This window comes from Macrobrachium nipponense, chromosome 14, assembly GCF_015104395.2.
Source record: "Macrobrachium nipponense isolate FS-2020 chromosome 14, ASM1510439v2, whole genome shotgun sequence".
Taxonomy (NCBI): Eukaryota; Metazoa; Arthropoda; class Malacostraca; order Decapoda; family Palaemonidae; genus Macrobrachium; species Macrobrachium nipponense.
The window spans coordinates 62,939,554-62,956,720 of record NC_087207.1 but is presented as its reverse complement, the minus strand read 5'-3'; the positions used below and the strand labels follow the sequence as shown (position 1 = coordinate 62,956,720).

The 17,167-nt window shown below is 46.8% G+C and overlaps 1 protein-coding gene across 4 annotated transcripts in view; it reads right to left on the bottom strand.

Annotated features, from left to right (window-relative positions):
• LOC135226560 (small integral membrane protein 8-like) overlaps window positions 1-17,167 on the bottom strand; it is a 75,944-nt gene that overhangs the window by 11,937 nt on the left and 46,840 nt on the right. For 2 of the 4 annotated variants that reach the window (XM_064266233.1, XM_064266235.1), the window contains exon 2: window positions 4,240-4,375. In XM_064266233.1, the coding sequence (XP_064122303.1) occupies window positions 4,240-4,365 (126 nt within the window). In that variant the 5' untranslated portion in view covers window positions 4,366-4,375. Of the gene's footprint in view, window positions 1-4,239; window positions 4,379-17,167 lie in introns of all 4 variants that reach the window. The other 2 variants (XM_064266234.1, XM_064266236.1) reach the window with 1 other exon arrangement.

Genomic DNA, 17,167 nt, shown 5'->3' with positions numbered 1-17,167 from the left:
AGAGAGATTATCCTCAAACCTTTTGCGGTTCTCTCTTGCGAAGGAAAAACTCGAAAAACCCCGAGAATCCATCCGAATCCCAAGATAGACTAGGTCTTGTCTGGGGGTCAGCTGAGACTTCTCGAGGTTCACAAGCAATCCCAACGCCTTGGTCAAATCCAGAGTTAACTTTAGGTCCTCCAAACACTGTCTCTCCGATCTGGCCCTGATGAGCCAGTCGTCTAGGTACATCGAGACATTCACTCCTTTGAGATGAAGAAATCTCGCCACATTCCTCATCAGGCTTGTGAAGACCTGAGGAGCTGTGGACAGGCCGAAACACAAGGCTCTGAACTGAAAGATCCTTCCCCCCGTCATGAAACGGAGGTACTTCTTCGACGAAGGGTGGATCGGGACGTGAAAGTAGGCGTCTTGGAGATCTAGAGACACCATCCAATCTCCTTGTCGTAATGACGCTAGGACTGAAGCAGAAGTCTCCATGGAGAACTTCTCCTTCTGAACAAATTTGTTCAGAGCGCTGACGTCTAGTACTGGTCTCCAGCCTCCCGAGGCTTTCGCCACTAGAAAAAGGCGATTGTAAACCCCGGGGAGTTTTGATCCAGTACTAGTTCTACTGCTCCATTGTCCCACATTTGTTCCACCATCGATCGAAGAGTATCCCTCAGCACAGGATCCTTGTACTTGGCTGATAGTTCCCTTGGTATTGACGTTAGGGGCGGGAGTATTCAGGAAGGGATACGATATCCCTTCCTTATGATATTTAGTGAAGACGCGTCTGCGTCTATCAGTGTCCAGGCCTCCACGAATCCAGGAGCCTGGCACCTACTGGTGCTTGGAGGAGAAATGTTTCATTTTCCCTTTTTAAAGGGACGAAAGGCGGACCTACCTCTTCTCTCTGGAGCCTTCCTTCTTGCGGGAGGTCTGGAGATCGGACCACCTCGAAAGGGCTGCATAGAAGTGCTAGGTGCTTTCTTGTCCGAAACTAAAGCAGGTTTCTTCTTCCTGAGCTGACTGCGTCAGAAGATCCTGTGTCGCCTTCTCAGTTAAAGAGTGAGCTACATCCTTCACTAACTTAGAAGGGAACCAAATAGTCCGACAGAGGTGCATATAGTAGAAGCTGCCCTCTGAGTCATGCGAGACTGCCTTTGTTAAGAAGGCGCCATACACTGTCCTTTTCTTCAAAAGACCTGCTCCAAATAATGAAGAGACTTCCAAAGATCCATCCTGTACTGCTTGTCGATGCAAGACAAAATGCATAACAGGGCTTCAGGTTCGATTCCCTGCGAATCGTGAGCTTTCTTGGACATCACCCCAAGGGACCAATCTAAGAAGTTGAAGACTTCCAATACATGGAAAAGTCCCTTGAGGAGATGATCCAGTTCTGAAATACTCCATGTAATGCGAGCAGAATTAAGACTTGGACGCCTTGAAGCGTCAACTAACGTCGAAAAGTCCTGCCTCTGTAGTAGAAGGGAGAGCGATACCCATATCCTCCCCCGTCTTGTACCATATGCCTCTTTTCCCAGCTAATCTTGCTGGAGGCATGCAAAATACTGTCCTGACTAAGTCTTTCTTCGACTTCATCCAGGAGTCTAAGGCGTGTAAAGCCCGCTTCATCGAGATGGTGGGCTTCATCTTCAGAAAAGACGAAGGCTTCTTCGCCTTCGCACTCGAAAAAAGAGCGAGCGCGGAGAAGGAGGAGCAGCCGGAGTCAACTCGTCTCCGTATTCCTCCAGAAGCAGGGTAGTCAACACCTTATAGTTGAACAAGCCCTCTCTTCCATGATCGTCATCATCCGAGTTTTGCTCCAACTCGTGATAATTCTGAGTTTCTGTTCTCCTTTCAGAACTTTCCTCTTCTGGAGGGAGACAAACTCCTGATCGGAGAGGGGCTAAGGGAATGAAAGTCTTTCCTTTTTCCCGTTTTGATCGACCTGGAAGGCGTCACAACCTGCGGCTTCTCTTGCGCTTTAGAAGACGTCTTGTATGACGCTTCCCGCTCTCCGAGCGTCATGTATGACGTCTCTTGTTGACGTTTTGATGACGCTTCGCGTCTGGAAGACGCTTCGCTCTCTAAGGGCTTCCTACTCGGCGTCACAATCTTGGACGGAGCGTCACGTCTAAGATCCGCTTGAAATGACGCTTCACTTCTAAAAGACGTCTTTTCGATCTTCTTGTCTTACTACACTCTCGTCAGCCCCCGTTCTTCGAGCAGGTGCGAGAGGACGAGACTTCTTAATTGGAAGCGTCACATCCTTCCGACGGGGCGCTAAAACTCCCACAAGAGATGACAGTTGTTCCTGAACCGCCATAATTATCTTTCTTGAGGCTTCTCCTACGTCTAGTGCATGAGCCTCTCGTCATCACTCGGGAGGAAGAAGCATGATGTGGTACTTCCTCATAAGCGTCAGGTGACGCTGACGCCACCTTCGCCTTCTTAATAGCAGACGGGGGCGTCATCCGAGAAGCGCTCTGGGCTTGAATCAATGTCTTGCTTCATATGACGCTTCAGCGGTCTCGATAATTTCGACTCCTTCCACCCTCGTTTAGGTGAGGGAGAGGGAGAGGACGAGAAACACTCGCGAAGGACGCTTTTTCTATAGCGCCCTTGAGCTGGCTGCCATGAAGCAGAGCTAGCTGAAGGGACGTCTGACCGTTGGGGATTCCCCACGACCTCCTTAACGGCTTTCGACTTTCCTTCTCCTCTGGGCATGTGAGCTTGGAAGAGGTCTAGCCTGGGAGCGCCGCAGGGACGATCAAACGCCCCCTCCACAACACTGATAGGACTCACTTCACTAAAATGTTCACTATCACTAGCCTTACCTTTCGAGTCAGCCATCTTGGTTTTCATGTCTCGAATAGTCGCTTTCAGATTGGCGATTTCCGATGCCGAATCCGAAAAGACACTCTGAGAATGAGATTTATAGGGAGAATCTACAGTAGTAGGGTTAGAATTATCCGTGAAAGGCTCAATAGGCCTTGAATTCCCACCTTTCAGTCGTCTAACTCTATCCCTCTCTAACTTCTTCAAATAAGAAGTCAAAGTCTTCCATTCTTCTGCATTCAAACCCTCGCATTCCTTACAAGTGTTAAAAAGCAGAACACTGAACCCCCCTACATTTACGGCATACAGTGTGAGGATCAACCGAAGCTTTCGGTAACCTCACCCTGCAGCCTACATTCACACACATTCTCACACTCACATTAGAATCAGACATACTGAGAAAATTCCAAAAGAGTTATTCCAAAAACAGTCCACAGTAGCGAATGCCAAAACACGATCCAAATACGTCACCAAAAAGCCGAAAAACGTTGATCAAATGTTGAAAAAAGAATCCAAGTCAGGAGGTAATAACAACAATGTTGATACCACCGGCGACAGAGAAAATATGATATAAACCGGGGATGGTTCCTAGTCCTGCCACCCAGGGCAGGCCGGTAGATCACCTGACCTACCTGTAGCGAGTGGCGCGAAATTTGAATTTCTGTCGGGGACGAACGGAGTCTTAGCTATGTATATATGACAGGTAAGTTGATTGTATGAAAATCAGTGATTTATGGCGCCATAAAGGGCCGAGTTTCGGTTATCAGCACCATTAGGTGCTAATAATAGAGTTATGGCACCAAAACATACCTAACAGAGGTGCCATTAACCAGTAATCAGTGCCATTAACTGAAACTTAGTGCTTATGGCGCTATAAATAGCTGAGTTTCGGTTAATGGCGGTTTTTGCTTATCAGCATCCTGCCGAGAACACAATCCCCACCGATAACCGGGGACTGCCTCGTACATAATAAATAAAAAAAGAACCCACTGACCACTGAGAAAAAAAGAGCTTAACGATAGTCAGGTAAAGAGCTCACGAAAACACATCTGCATTGCATGATGGCCAAAAACAAACAGGAATACATATTCACATCCGGGCAGGCAGGTATATTCCCACCTACTGGACGGAAGTTACTGCCTAACCACCTTGTTCAAGAAGTTTAACGGCCGCTTTCCTGCTTTACTGAAAGTAATTCCTAGTGTAAAGACCGATGGTTTGTATATTGTGAACAAATGGGTTGCATATACTTAAGAAAATAATCAACAGGTATAATTCGGCAGAAAATATATACCAATCACACATAAAGTCAAACTCCTGTAGAGAAAATTCCTTGAGGAATGTTAGAAGGATATTGTACTGCACTCTTATTAGTTTAATATAAAATTGAAAATTCACAAGATACTGCACACTTACTGGTTTAACATAAAGTTCAAAATTCACTGCCTTAAAGACTGAAGTTGTCCTGACAGACCTTATTCCATCTCCAGCCTGAACATGTGATCTTTTATCTCCTTCCACTGTGCTAGGTTTGCCACCCATATTTCTAATTCTGCTGGAAAAGAATGCAAGTTTAATGCTAATATTGTTAATATACACTTCAGTAGTATTTAAAAAATCTGTGAATCAGCTACAATATCTTCAATGTTTTATATTTTTTTATTTTATTATTTTAACTCACACATTAAAGTGTTCATATGATGTAACTTATATACTGTATATATTTCTTGAAATAAGATCATTTCATGGCAACTTTAACTGAAATATGATATTGTTAAACTACAATAAAGTTTTGTACATACTTACCTGGCAGATATATACGATTAATGGCCCACCCAGCCTCCCCTCAGGAGACAGGTGGAAGAGAAAATCTGACAAGCAAGGGGGATTGGTTCATACACCCGAAACCCAGCAGCGGGTAAGGTAGACCACCTGACCTACCTGTCGCGTGTGCCGCGAGATTTGAAATTCTGTCGGGAACGTCGGAGACTATAGCTAAGTATATATCTGCCAGGTAAGTATGTACAAAACTTTATTGTAGTTTAACAATATCGTTTTTGTACATGAACTTTCCTGTCAGATATATACTTAGCTGATTGGCACCCTTGGTGGAGGGTAAGAGACAGCTAAATAATACAGGAAAGAAGGGAAACAACTAATGTTGTAGGATATAAAAACCTTGGTTCTCACCTTTTCAGGCTGAAGACTTCATAGATACTGTCTCTGAGTCTGCATTGCCTGGAGAGCTACAGCTAGGACGTGACCTGTTGCTGAAAGACCCTCAGATCTACCACTGGGATATGTGATCCCCTTGTGAGGTAGAATCCAAGTCGGATCCTGTTAAAGGGAACTTGTCCACTTACTTAACAGATCCTTACCACTACCTCTGCAAGGAGCCAAAACCCATCAGACCACCTAACCAAACTACAAAGGGGTTATTACTACGACAAAAAGAGGTGCCTCCTGCAACCTCTTTCAGACAACCAAAAACAACAAATACAAAATATAGGGTAAAATATCAAAGTCTAAAAAGGATAAGTTCCAGCTCCCTGCCCCAGCACCGAATCCGCCGATACGAAAGGGCCCAAGGCGAAGCATTTATCATATTTGATTTTTACATCATGTAGGTAGTGGTTTGCAAAAACCGATTGGCATCTCCAGAAGGTCGCCTCCATCAGGTTCCGCACAGACATATTCTTATTAAATGCAAGCGAAGTTGCAATGGCTCTCACTTCATGAGCTTTCACCTTAAGAAGTTTAAAATGCTCTTCCTTGCAGGCAACATGTGCCTCTTTAATAAGGCTTCTCAAGAAGAAGGACAGAGCACTTTTCGACATGGGTCGAGTGGGGACCTTCACGGAGCACCAAAGTACATTTTGATTGGCCTTAAGTTGCTCCTTCCTCTTAAGGTAATATTTTACAATTCTCATAGGGCAAAGAGTTCTTTCAGGCTCTTCCTCTACAAGAAAAGATAGTCCACGAATTTCGAAGCTCCTGGGCCATGGACGTGATGGGTTTTCGTTCTTAGCTAGAAATCCCGGAAGAAACGAACAAACCAGAGATTCTTCCTTAAACCCAACATTGCCCTCAATAGCTTGGAGCTCACTCACCCTCTTAGCAGTTGCTAGGGCCATAAGGAAGAGAGCCTTCTTCGTCAGATCCTTGAACGAGGCTGAACTAAGTGGTTCAAATCTAGACGATCCAAGGAATTGTAGAACTACGTCTAGATTCCAGTTCGGTGTAATATAAGATTGTTTTTTAACAGTTTCAAAGGACCTAATAAGGTCATGCAGGTCCTTATTCTCGGAGATATTTAAGCCTCTAAGCCGAAAGACCGCAGCCAACATACTGCGGTATCCATTAATAGTAGATACAACAAGATGACACTCTTTGAGAAAAAGCAGGAAATCTGCAATCTGGGTCACAGAGGTACTGGAAGAGGAAATGTTCTTTCTCTTGCACCATCGTCTGAAGACATCCCACTTTGACTGGTATACACGCAAGGTGGAAGGCCTCCTCGCTCTTGTGATTGCTTTAGCAGCTGTTGTTGAAAAGCCTTTCGCTCTGACCAGACTTTGGACAATCTGAAGCCAGTCAGACTGAGAGCGAGGAGATTTTTGTGGTACCTGTCGAAGTGGGGCTGTCTGAGTAGATCGCTCCTTAGAGGGAGCGATCTTGGAAGGTCCACTAACCATTCCAGTACCTCTGTGAACCATTCTTGGGCTGGCCAAAAGGGAGCGATTAAGATCATTCTCGTTGAATCTGACTCTACGAACTTTTTGATTGTTAACCCCAGAATCTTGAAGGGGGGAAACGCGTAGACATCGAGTCCGCTCCAGTCTAGAAGAAGAGCATCGATTGCTAATGCCTCTGGATCCGAGATCGGAGAGCAGTAAGGATCCAGTCTCTTGTTTTTTGACGTGGCAAAGAGGTCTATGTGTGGCCTGCCCCACAACTTCCACAGGCTCTGGCATACATCCAAATGAAGTGTCCACTCTGTGGGAAGGACCTGATCTTTCCTGCTGAGGAGATCTGCTCTCACATTCCTCTCTCCCTGCACGAACCTGGTGAGAAGCTTGATTCCCCTTTCTTCGGCCCACAGAAGAAGGTCTCTTGCAGTCTCGTACAGAGAGAAGGAATGCATCCCCCCCTGTTTTCTGATATATGCCAGAGCTGTAGTGTTGTCCGCGTTGATCTGCACTACTGATCTTCTGACGTTGGGTTCGAAGGCTTTCAGAGCCAACCACACGGCCATCGACTCCTTTCTGTTGATGTGCCAGCATACCTGGTCCCCCACCCAGGTTTCTGACACCTCGCTGGTTCCCAGAGTCGCCCCCCAACCTGTGTCCAAAGCGTCTGAGAACAACACTAGGTTGGGGCTCTGGGATTGAAGAGACAATCCCTTCGCAAAGAGGTTGGGATCTGTCCACCATGTGAGTTGCTCCTTGACTTCCTGAGATATTGACAGGGAGAACGTCAAATCCTGAGAACGACGACTCCAATTCCGATGAAGAAAGAATTGGAGCCGTCTCAGGTGCAACCTTCCTAGGGACACTAATTGCTCCAGCGAGGAGAGCGTCCCCAGCAGACTCATCCACTCCCTCGCTGTGCATACTTCTTTCCCTAAGAAGGTTGTTACTCTCTCGAATCCTCGGGCTATCCTTTCCTGAGAGGGAAAAGCCCGAAAACTCTGAGAGTTCATCCGTATCCCGAGATACACACACTCTTGCTTGGGAATTAACGAAGACTTCTTGAAATTGACCAGAAGTCCCAACGCATTCGTCAATTCTAGTGTTACTTGCAAGTCCTTCAAACAACGATCTTCTGAATTGGCCCTTATCAGCCAATCGTCGAGGTACGTGGATATCCTCACCCCCTTCAAATGAAGCCATTGAGCTACGTTCCTCAAGATCCCTGTGAACACTTGAGGGGCCGTCGAGAGGCCGAAACACAGAGCCCTGAACTGGAAAATTTTTCCCCCCATCATGAATCTGAGAAACTTCCTCGAGGAAGGATGGATCGGTACGTGGAAGTAAGCGTCCTGTAAGTCAAGGGACACCATCAGTCCCTGGAGACGCGCTGCCAGCACCGACGAAGGTGTTTCCATCGTGAACTTCTTTTCTACGAAGAAGTTCAGGGCGCTTACATCCAACACCGGTCTCCATCCCTCTGAGGATTTCGGAACTAGGAAAAGCCGGTTGTAGAAGCCTGATGAACGATGGTCTGTCACTAGTTCGATAGCCTCCTTCTCCAGCATCTGTTCTACTGCTAGATGGAGAGCTTGATTCATGATGGGGTGTTCCTCTGTACCTGGCCGTCACTCCTTGGGGTGGTCGTCAGGGAGGTCTTGAGGTGAAAGGGATGAGGTAACCCCTCCTCAAAATTGAAAGGGTCCAAGGATCCGCCCCTTTCTGGGCCCAGACTTCCACAAATCCTAAGAGCCTGGCGCCCACCGTTGTCTGAAGGACTTGCAAGTTATTTGGGGGTCTTGACTGACTTGGCAAAAGTCTTTCCTCTTCTGTTGGGTCTACGAACCCTAAACGTCGAGGTTCTGGAGGAAGAAGCCCCTCGAAAGGGTTCCCGAGTACATACTAGACTTCTCCTTCTTAGTCTTGGTAGGGAAGGAAGGACGAGGTTTCCTTGCCGACTGGGCCAAAAGGTCCTGGGTGGCCTTAGCCGAAAGCGATCTCGAGATGTCCTGGACTAAATGCTTGGGAAACAACTGAGCGGAAAGAGGAGCAAACAGCAAAGAAGACCTCTGAGCGTGGGAGACGGACTTCGTCAAGAAGGAGCAATATACAGATCTCTTCTTCACGATCCCCGCCCCATACAGGGAGGCGATTTCACTCGCTCCGTCTCTAACGGACTTATCCATGCACGAAAAAACACAAAGGAGGTCCTCTGGAGAAAAAGACTCTGGCACCTCTATCTTCTTAGCCAGGACTCCCAGCGACCAATCAAGGAAGTTGAAGACCTCCAGCACTCTGAACATACCTTTCAGAATGTGGTCGATCTCGTTCATTGCCCAAGTTGTCTTAGCAGAGTTAAGTGCAGCTCTCCTTGTGGCATATACCAAAGCCGAAAAGTCCACATCGGCCGAGGACGGTAGACCCAGTCCCAAGGACTCTCCTGTTTTATACCAGAAACCAGCGCGTACTGATAGCTTCGAAGGAAGAAAAGCGAACATCGTTTTTCCTGCTTCCTCTTTGGAAGTCATCCAGGAACCAAAACTCCTCAGTGCCTTTTTCATCGAAAGGGTCAGCTTCATCCTCACACAAGAAGAACCCTTCGTTGTCTTCGCCGTAGAAAATAACGAGTGAGGAGAAGGAGGAGCCGTAGGACTAAGGGAATCCCCAAACTCTTGCAGGAGAAGCTCTGTGAGCTTCTTGTAAGAAGACACAGCTGCGGAAGTGTTCGGTTCCTCATCCGAACCCTCTAGGATTCCTTGTCGAGGAGAGCGCGGAGGATCCTTACCTTACAGACCTTACATCTGTTCGGGTTGCCCCAGGTCCCTCAGTGTGAGGCACCTCTAGTGTCTACCAGAGAGTTGCTAGTACATCTTCCGGTATATTTTGCATCTTCCAATCTTGGATTGTCTGCAATGAGACTCCCTCTTCGAGGTAGACGAAATCTCGACTGAAGGAGAGGCAGGGCTCCTACCCCAAGAAGGTCTGGATACATCAACAGGGCGCTTACGAGGAGGAGAGCGCCTACTAGTATCTGGGCGCCTATCCTGAGGAGAGCGGCTGCTAGGCGCCGAGCGCCTATCAGGAGCAGGGCGCTTGATGCTTGTCAAGTTGAGCACGATCAAGAGAAGGTCGACTAGAAGGTGAAAAGCGCCTACTAGGAGAAGGCCGCTTGCGAGACTCTTGACAAGCGGATAACAGTCGGGAGAAGGGCGCCTCAAAGCTAACGAGCGCCTATCAGGAGAAGGGCGCTTGCGAAGCTCTTGGTGCCTACCAAGAGGCGAACGGTCAGGAGTAGGGCGTCTAGAAGAAGGAGAGCGCCTACACGGAGAAGGGCGCTTGAAAGGCTCTTGTTGTCTGCCACGAGGAGAACAGTCAGGAGTAGGGCGCCTCGAAAATGACGAGCGCCTACCAAGAGATCGACGTAGACTAGGCTCTTGGCGCCTATCTTGCGGGGAGCGGCTACCAGAAGGACGCCTATCAGGCACATGGCTCCTACCAGACTCTTGACGTCTGAAGGGAGAGGGGCTACGAACAGGAGAAAAACGTCTACTCAACTCCAGATCCGAAACTCGAGGAGAGCGACATCCGGAAGACGAGCGCCTACTAGTAGAAGGGCGCCTTCTAGTTTCTCGAAGTTGCTGAGAAGTCCTACGAGAGGGAGTCGAAGAAAGAGGCCTGTTCTGCTCCAAGTACCTATCTCCTTTCGGCCGTACCCTCGAAACAGCGTGATGAGCAGGCAAAGAACGCTTACCAGAAGCGGGGATCCAATCCGGAGAAAAAACTTCTTTCTCCACAGAGCGTCTGACTGATGTCTGGCGCCTTGAAGCTGAGAGAGAGCCAGGAGAGCGGGGCCGCTCGCGTGAGCTCCTACCTTCATACGAATACTCCCCATACAAAGGAGATCGCCTACGAAGTGGAGAACGATCCTCTGAAGAACGGCGCCTAGATCTCTTGATCGGAAGAGAAACGTCCTTCTTCCTCCGCGATCTTAAGGCCAGAGAGTCCGCCAAAGCCAAGATCTGAGCCTGTAGTCCCGCAAGGACTCGAGTAGGAGAATCCGTCTGATCTTCCTCCGAATCAGGCGCAGAATCGAGGGCGCGCGGAGAAGACGAGCGATCACAAGACTCTTGGGCTTCTTTACTTCCAAAGACGTTTCTTCTGGGAAAGGAAAACTTCCGGGCTGGAAGCCAAAGGACTGCAGGAAGCCTCCAAGCCCCTCTTCAAAACGGCGCGACGCATTCGGGGAGTTCCAACCTCTCTTCGGAGAGGGAGACGACGAAGAGGAGAAGCATTGACGCAGGATCTCCTTGTAACGATCTGAGGCAGCCTGGGAGCGTACTTCAGGATCTGCCGAGGGGACGCCTGACCGGTGGGGGCTCTCCCTAGCCCTCTTACGGCTTTCGACTTTCCTACTCCACTGGAACTGGGAGTCTGGAAGAGGTCTAGGCCTAGAGGCACTAAGGAGCCGGTCAGACGCACCCTCCACAACACTGGGGACACTGCACTGATCACTAACACTCTCCTTACCTTCTAACTGACGAATCTTCTGATCCATTGAAAGAATCATGGCTCTCAAAGCCGCCGCCTCCGAAGACGAATCTTCGGCTTCGGTGCGGGGAGCAGGGGCTGCAACTTGGGAAGAAGGTTCTACTTCTACATTAGCATTAGGTTCTACATCCAACTCACTCATTCTGGACCTACTAGAACTTCTAGAGGAAGCCTTTCGTACTCTATCACGTTCCAACTTCCTAACATAAGAAGAGAGAGCCTTGTATTCGTCTTCATTCAATACCTCGCATTCCTTACAAGGGTTACTAAAAGAACATTCATTCCCCCTGCATTTCATGCATACAGCGTGAGGGTCAACCGAAGCTTTCGGCAACCTCACCTTACACCCTTCAATCACACAAACCCTAAACAAAACCGAAGTTTTAGCTTCTGAATCCAGGTCAGACATGTTCAAGAAAATTCCAGTTCAAAGTCAAAATGTCCACAAATAGCGTATGCCAAGCCAAACAGAGCGAATACGTCACCAAAAAGAAGTCCAAATCAACTCCAGGCAAGCGAGAAATGAAAAATCTATCCAAAGGAACCGACAACAGTTGTTATCGTTCCAAGCAACAGAGAAAATCTGACAAGCAAGGGGGATTGGTTCATACACCCGCCACCCAGCGGCAGGTAAGGTAGACCACCTAACCTACCTGTCGCGTGTGCCGCGAGATTTGAAATTCTGTCGGGAACGTCGGAGACTATAGCTAAGTATATATCTGACAGGAAAGTTCATGTACAAAATTGGTATCTAATCATGAGACCATCTTTTGTGTGCATGTATTGTAATTAAAATTCTATCTTATTCTCTTATTTTCTTAATAACTTATTTAATGACCTGCCTACTGTTTTCCCAACCAGTAATCATACCAATCTGAATGTCAATCTTTCATTATATGTACTACACTCATGTCTAGACAACAGGCTTCTATTTTATCTTTAATTTTATCCTTTAATTTTCATAACACAACGATGCAGACATCAAGATCCACAACAATTAACAAGAAAACTAACTAAGACAAGAGATTCCAACCCTCCAAGTATACCAGACCAGAGGGCCACGTTACTCACCAGTCTTCAATTCACTGGACAGTACATTCAACCCAATAGAGACCCATCAGCGTCAACCATTATGAAAGATGGGTGACTTCCTTTGGTTAGGATAGCAGGCCTAGAGATAACTCTGGGAGTCTGCTTGCAGAACAGAAAACCAATTGTCATGGAGTAAACAGGGATATGCCTGGGCATCTGAGCCCTCAAGTGATAAATACATGGTAGGAAAATGGGAGTGTAGGAAAGGTGTAAGCATCCAGAATATCCCAAGAGCACTGGGTAGGCATCCTCCAGAACCATCCTGGGATCTCCCTTTTTAGTCACCTGATGAGCAAGTCATTCACTAGTGATTCTGACTACTTGAATAGCCTTCTCCATGGGTTAGAGTAAAGACTATTTATCCCTACTACCTGCCCTAGGTAGCTGAGCTGGTCTGCCAAATCATTACTCACTCCCAGAATGTACCTGGCTGATGGCTCAATGGCATGGCAGACTGTCCACTCTTGCATCTGCTTCATCAACTGTAAAAAGGTAGGGGAAAACCAGTCCTCCATCCTTGCATTTTGACAAAGACACTTGATGTTGTTCATCAAACAACCCCAAAATTCTTGCGGCCAAGTGGCACCGCTTGCCTTACACAATGAGGTTTGTACTCTAACCACACACCAGAGATGAACACGTTCAAGTGTGCACCTCAACCCTCCTCCTGTTTGCTAGGAGTTGCAATACAGGTGGAGGGTTCAAGAAGTCCCAGAGACAGGTTCCCATCATCTAGCAACCATGCGAGAACCTCTCATTTGCCCACTCACAGCACGATTTGCACTAGGCGATGATCATTGACAATCAAACTGCCACTGAAAGAAACTAAGGAAAAATGCTTTGTAGAGCAAGCTTCCCTAGAGATGACAGGTAGCCTAGTAGATCTACCAAGTGAATAGAACATAGAATTTAAGACACAGGACAAGCACTGGGACCTATGAGGTCATTCAGTGCTAATATAGAAATAGACAGTAAAAATGTTTGAAAGGTGTAACAGGAGGCATACCTAGCACTTGCATTTTGATTATGATATTGTTATGATACAATAAAGTTTTATACATACTTACCTGGCAGATATATACGATTTATTGCCCTCCCAGCCTCCCCTCAGGAGACAGTTGGAAGAGAAAATCTGATAGAAAATGGGAATGGTTCCTATTCCTGCCACCCAGCGGCGGGGCGGTAGATCACCTGACCTACCTGTAGTGTGTGCCGCGAAATTTGAATTTCTGTCAGGGACGACGGAGTCTATAGCTAAGTATATATCTGCCAGGTAAGTATGTATAAAACTTTATTGTATCATAACAATATCATTTTTATACATTCAACTTCCCTGTCAGATATATACTTAGCTGATTCACACCACTGGAGGAGGGTAAGAGACAGCTACTTACTGACATAGACAGGGAAAACAACATACGTTGTAGGTTAAATAAAAATAATAAACCTTGGTTCCTACCTGATTAGGCGGAAGACTTCGTGGCTACTGCCCAGGAGTCTGCTTCGCCTCAAGAGCCTCAGCGAGATATTGATCTATGGCTAAGAGTTCTTGTGGGTCTGTCAAAGGGGTCTCAACCACTTACTTGGCAGAGCCTAAATGGCATTTGTCGAAGTTCTGTAAACCACTTAACTTGACAAAAGCACCAAAATGAAGGAACACAACACCGATCCCGATCACCTGATCCTAACACCCTTGTTAGTTCTAATGATTGAAAGGAGTTATCCCCGAAATTCCTCCCAAACACCCAATAACTCAAATCACATAAATCACACATACATTAACATACAAAAATTTTTTTTTGTACTACTGTACAAGAGCTTGAAGGGCCTTCTTCATCGAAATCGCAGGCTTCATTTTTAGAAAGGAAGAGGACTTCGAGGCCTTCGTACTAGAGAAAAGAGACCAAGGCGAAGGAGGAGCTGCAGGGCTCAAAGAGTCTCCGAACTCCTGGAGTAAAAGAGAAGCCAAGATCTTGTAGTTAGAAAGGCCTTCATTTACTGGTGTCTCTTCATCAGACACATCTTCCAGCTCAAGGGCAGCAGTCGGGGAACGATCTCGTTTAGACTGCAAGTCTTCTGTGACTCCCCGTTCCTGAGGAGAAAGGCTTCTCGATGGAGAAGGACTGTCAGTTCTAGAAGCCTTCTTTTCATGTAAATCTACCGAAACTTTCGGTTTATCCAAAGAAGTAGAGGTAGCTACAGCAACCTTCGAAGGTCCGGCGGAAGTCCGATAATCTATCGAAGTTGGAGCCTCATTCCTAATTGGCTCTTTGCACCTGGCTAGCGCCTGGCGCCTGGCTGGCTCCTGGCGTCTGGCTGGCGCTTGGCGCTTGGTTGGCGCCACGCGCCTGGCTGGCGCTTCGTTTCTGTTTGGCGCTTCTCATCTGGAAGGCGCCTGGTGCCTAAATGGAGATCTGCTGTCAGAAGAAGACATTTCTCTGATAGGAGGCTCCCGTCTGTAGGAGAGAGGAACGCGCCTGGAGGAAGGAGAACGTTCTGCTTTCTGTTCATTGCGAGGGACAGAAGAGGGAAACTTGGATCTCTTGATCGGTAGATATGCATCCTTCCTTCTAGGAGGATCCTCTCGCGTCTGGCTGGAGAGTACTCCAACCAGGGAAGCGATCTGTTCCTGCATATTCTGCAGAATTCTCGTTGTCTCTCTTGTTCCTTGTCCACAGGAGGAGAATGAGAACGTTCAGGTGCAGGGGGCTCCCAGTACTCCATAGGAGAGAGCACAGATCTCTTCGCTCTCTTCCTGTCCGATGGCGATACTTTTGGGAAACGCTCAGGACTTGAATTGAGTTGAGGCGCTTTCCAGCCCCTCTTCAAAGGACGGGAAAGATCCTGCCGAAGGGACGTCTGACTGGTGGGGATTCTCCACAACCTCCGTACGGCTTTCGACATTCCTTCTCCTCTGGGCTTGGGAGCTTGGAAGCGGTCTAGGCCTGGGAGCGTTGTGGAGCCGATCAGACGCCCCCTCCACTACACTGGGGACACTCACGTCACTATCCACTGCACTGTTCATTTTAAAATCACTTTGCTTACCTTCCAGGGCCGCCATCCTAATTTCCATTCTCTTAAGGGCGGCTTTAAGACCTGCAATTTCAGATGCAGAATCTGTGGGAATTGCAAAGGGGGAAGGGGCTGAAACAGACGTAACAGGGGCAATATTTACAAAAGGAGAAGTTACCAAATTAGAAACTTGATCGCTAGATCTAGAACTAATGAGGGATTTGGAAGAAGCCTTCCTCATCCTATCTCTCTCTAACTTCTTCAAGTAAGAAGTTAGAGACTTCCATCCTTCTGCACTCAAATTCTCACATTTATTACAAGTGTTATCCAAAGTGCAATCATACCTTCTGCAACGTCTACATACAGTGTGAGGATCAACCGAAGCCTTCGGCATCCTCACCTTACAGCCTTCATTCACACACACTCTCCACACAGTTCCAGAGTCAGACATATTAAAGCAAAATCCAAAATCCAAAATACAGTCCACAATAGCGTATGCCAATACGACGATCCAGATACGTCACCAAACAAGCCAAAAGGAAGATCAATTGCGATGAAAATAACGAAATTCAGCCGGAGATACCAACAACGTTGTTGCCAGTATGGCCGACAGAGAAAATCTGATAGAAAATGGGAATGGTTCCTATTCCTGCCACCCAGCGGCGGGGCGGTAGATCACCTGACCTACCTGTAGTGTGTGCCGCGAAATTCGAATTTCTGTCGGGGACGACGGAGTCTATAGCTAAGTATATATCTGACAGGGAAGTTGAATGTATAAAACAATTGTTTGGAGAGGGTGGAAAGTAAAATATGAATAGAGGTAAAGTAAAAGGAATGAAGCTTATACCCTGCAAATGGGTCCAACCTGCAACCAAGGTGGATCCCATTGTGAATGTGTACAGGGCCTTGGCCAGCCTGAAACATGAAGTTTTTATGATAAAACAAAGTTAATGTATAACTTACCTGGCAGGTATATATATAGCTATATTCTCTGTTCCACCTGGCAGAAATTTCAAAAACTCGCGGTGGCAAACGCTAGTAACCTATTAGTAGTTCAGGCAACCACCACCCCGTTACCGTGGCGCTAGCGCTAGGAACCGTTCCCAATTGGGCCAGATTTTCTCTGAACCCTGTCCCCTGAGGGGAGGCGGGTGGGAATTAAATTATATATACCTGCCAGGTAAGTATACATTAAACTTTGTTTTATCATAAAAACTTCATTTTAATGTATGACACTTACCTGGCAGGTATATATATAGCTGATTGACACATTTGGAGGTGGGTCAAGGACAGCAACATTCTTAGAGTATAAAAATATATTAAAATATTATTAAAACTCCAGGTTCCTTACCTGCTAAGGTAGCTGACTTCATAGGTCCTGCCTCTAAGCCTGCTTTAAACCTTAGTAGCTCTCAACAAGGAAGTGTCCTGTATGTGAAGAAGCTAAGACTGGAACTGACAACTGGACGTGACCAATGTGTTGACAGAACCTTACAGCCCTCTTATGCCACGGCATTCAAGCTAGTAACAAGATCATTTACCTGAACTACACACACACCATCACCGGATAATACTAACAAGACTGAGAAAAGTACCGCACACTTTTCTCACAGACGACCAATAAACACAAACACCATCACCTAATAAAAATCAACTAGCTTAAAAGAAGGTTATGGGGTAGTAACTCCTTTGCCAATACTGTACCCGAGGACACGTATGGACCTAGCGTCTGACAATTATCAAAGGTTGTCTGAACGTCCCTAAGATAATGAGACGCGAATATTGAATAGTTCTCCAATATGTAGATTCAATAATTTGCTTGAGGGCTAAATTCTTTTTAAAAGCTAATGAAGTCGCCACTGCCCTGACTTCATGAGCCTTCACTTTCAAAATACCAAAGCTCTGCTCTTCACACAACATATGAGCCTCTTTAATTAACTCTCTCATGAAGAAAGCTAGAGCGTTCTTCGTCATGGGTCTAGTGGGGTCTTTAACTGAACACC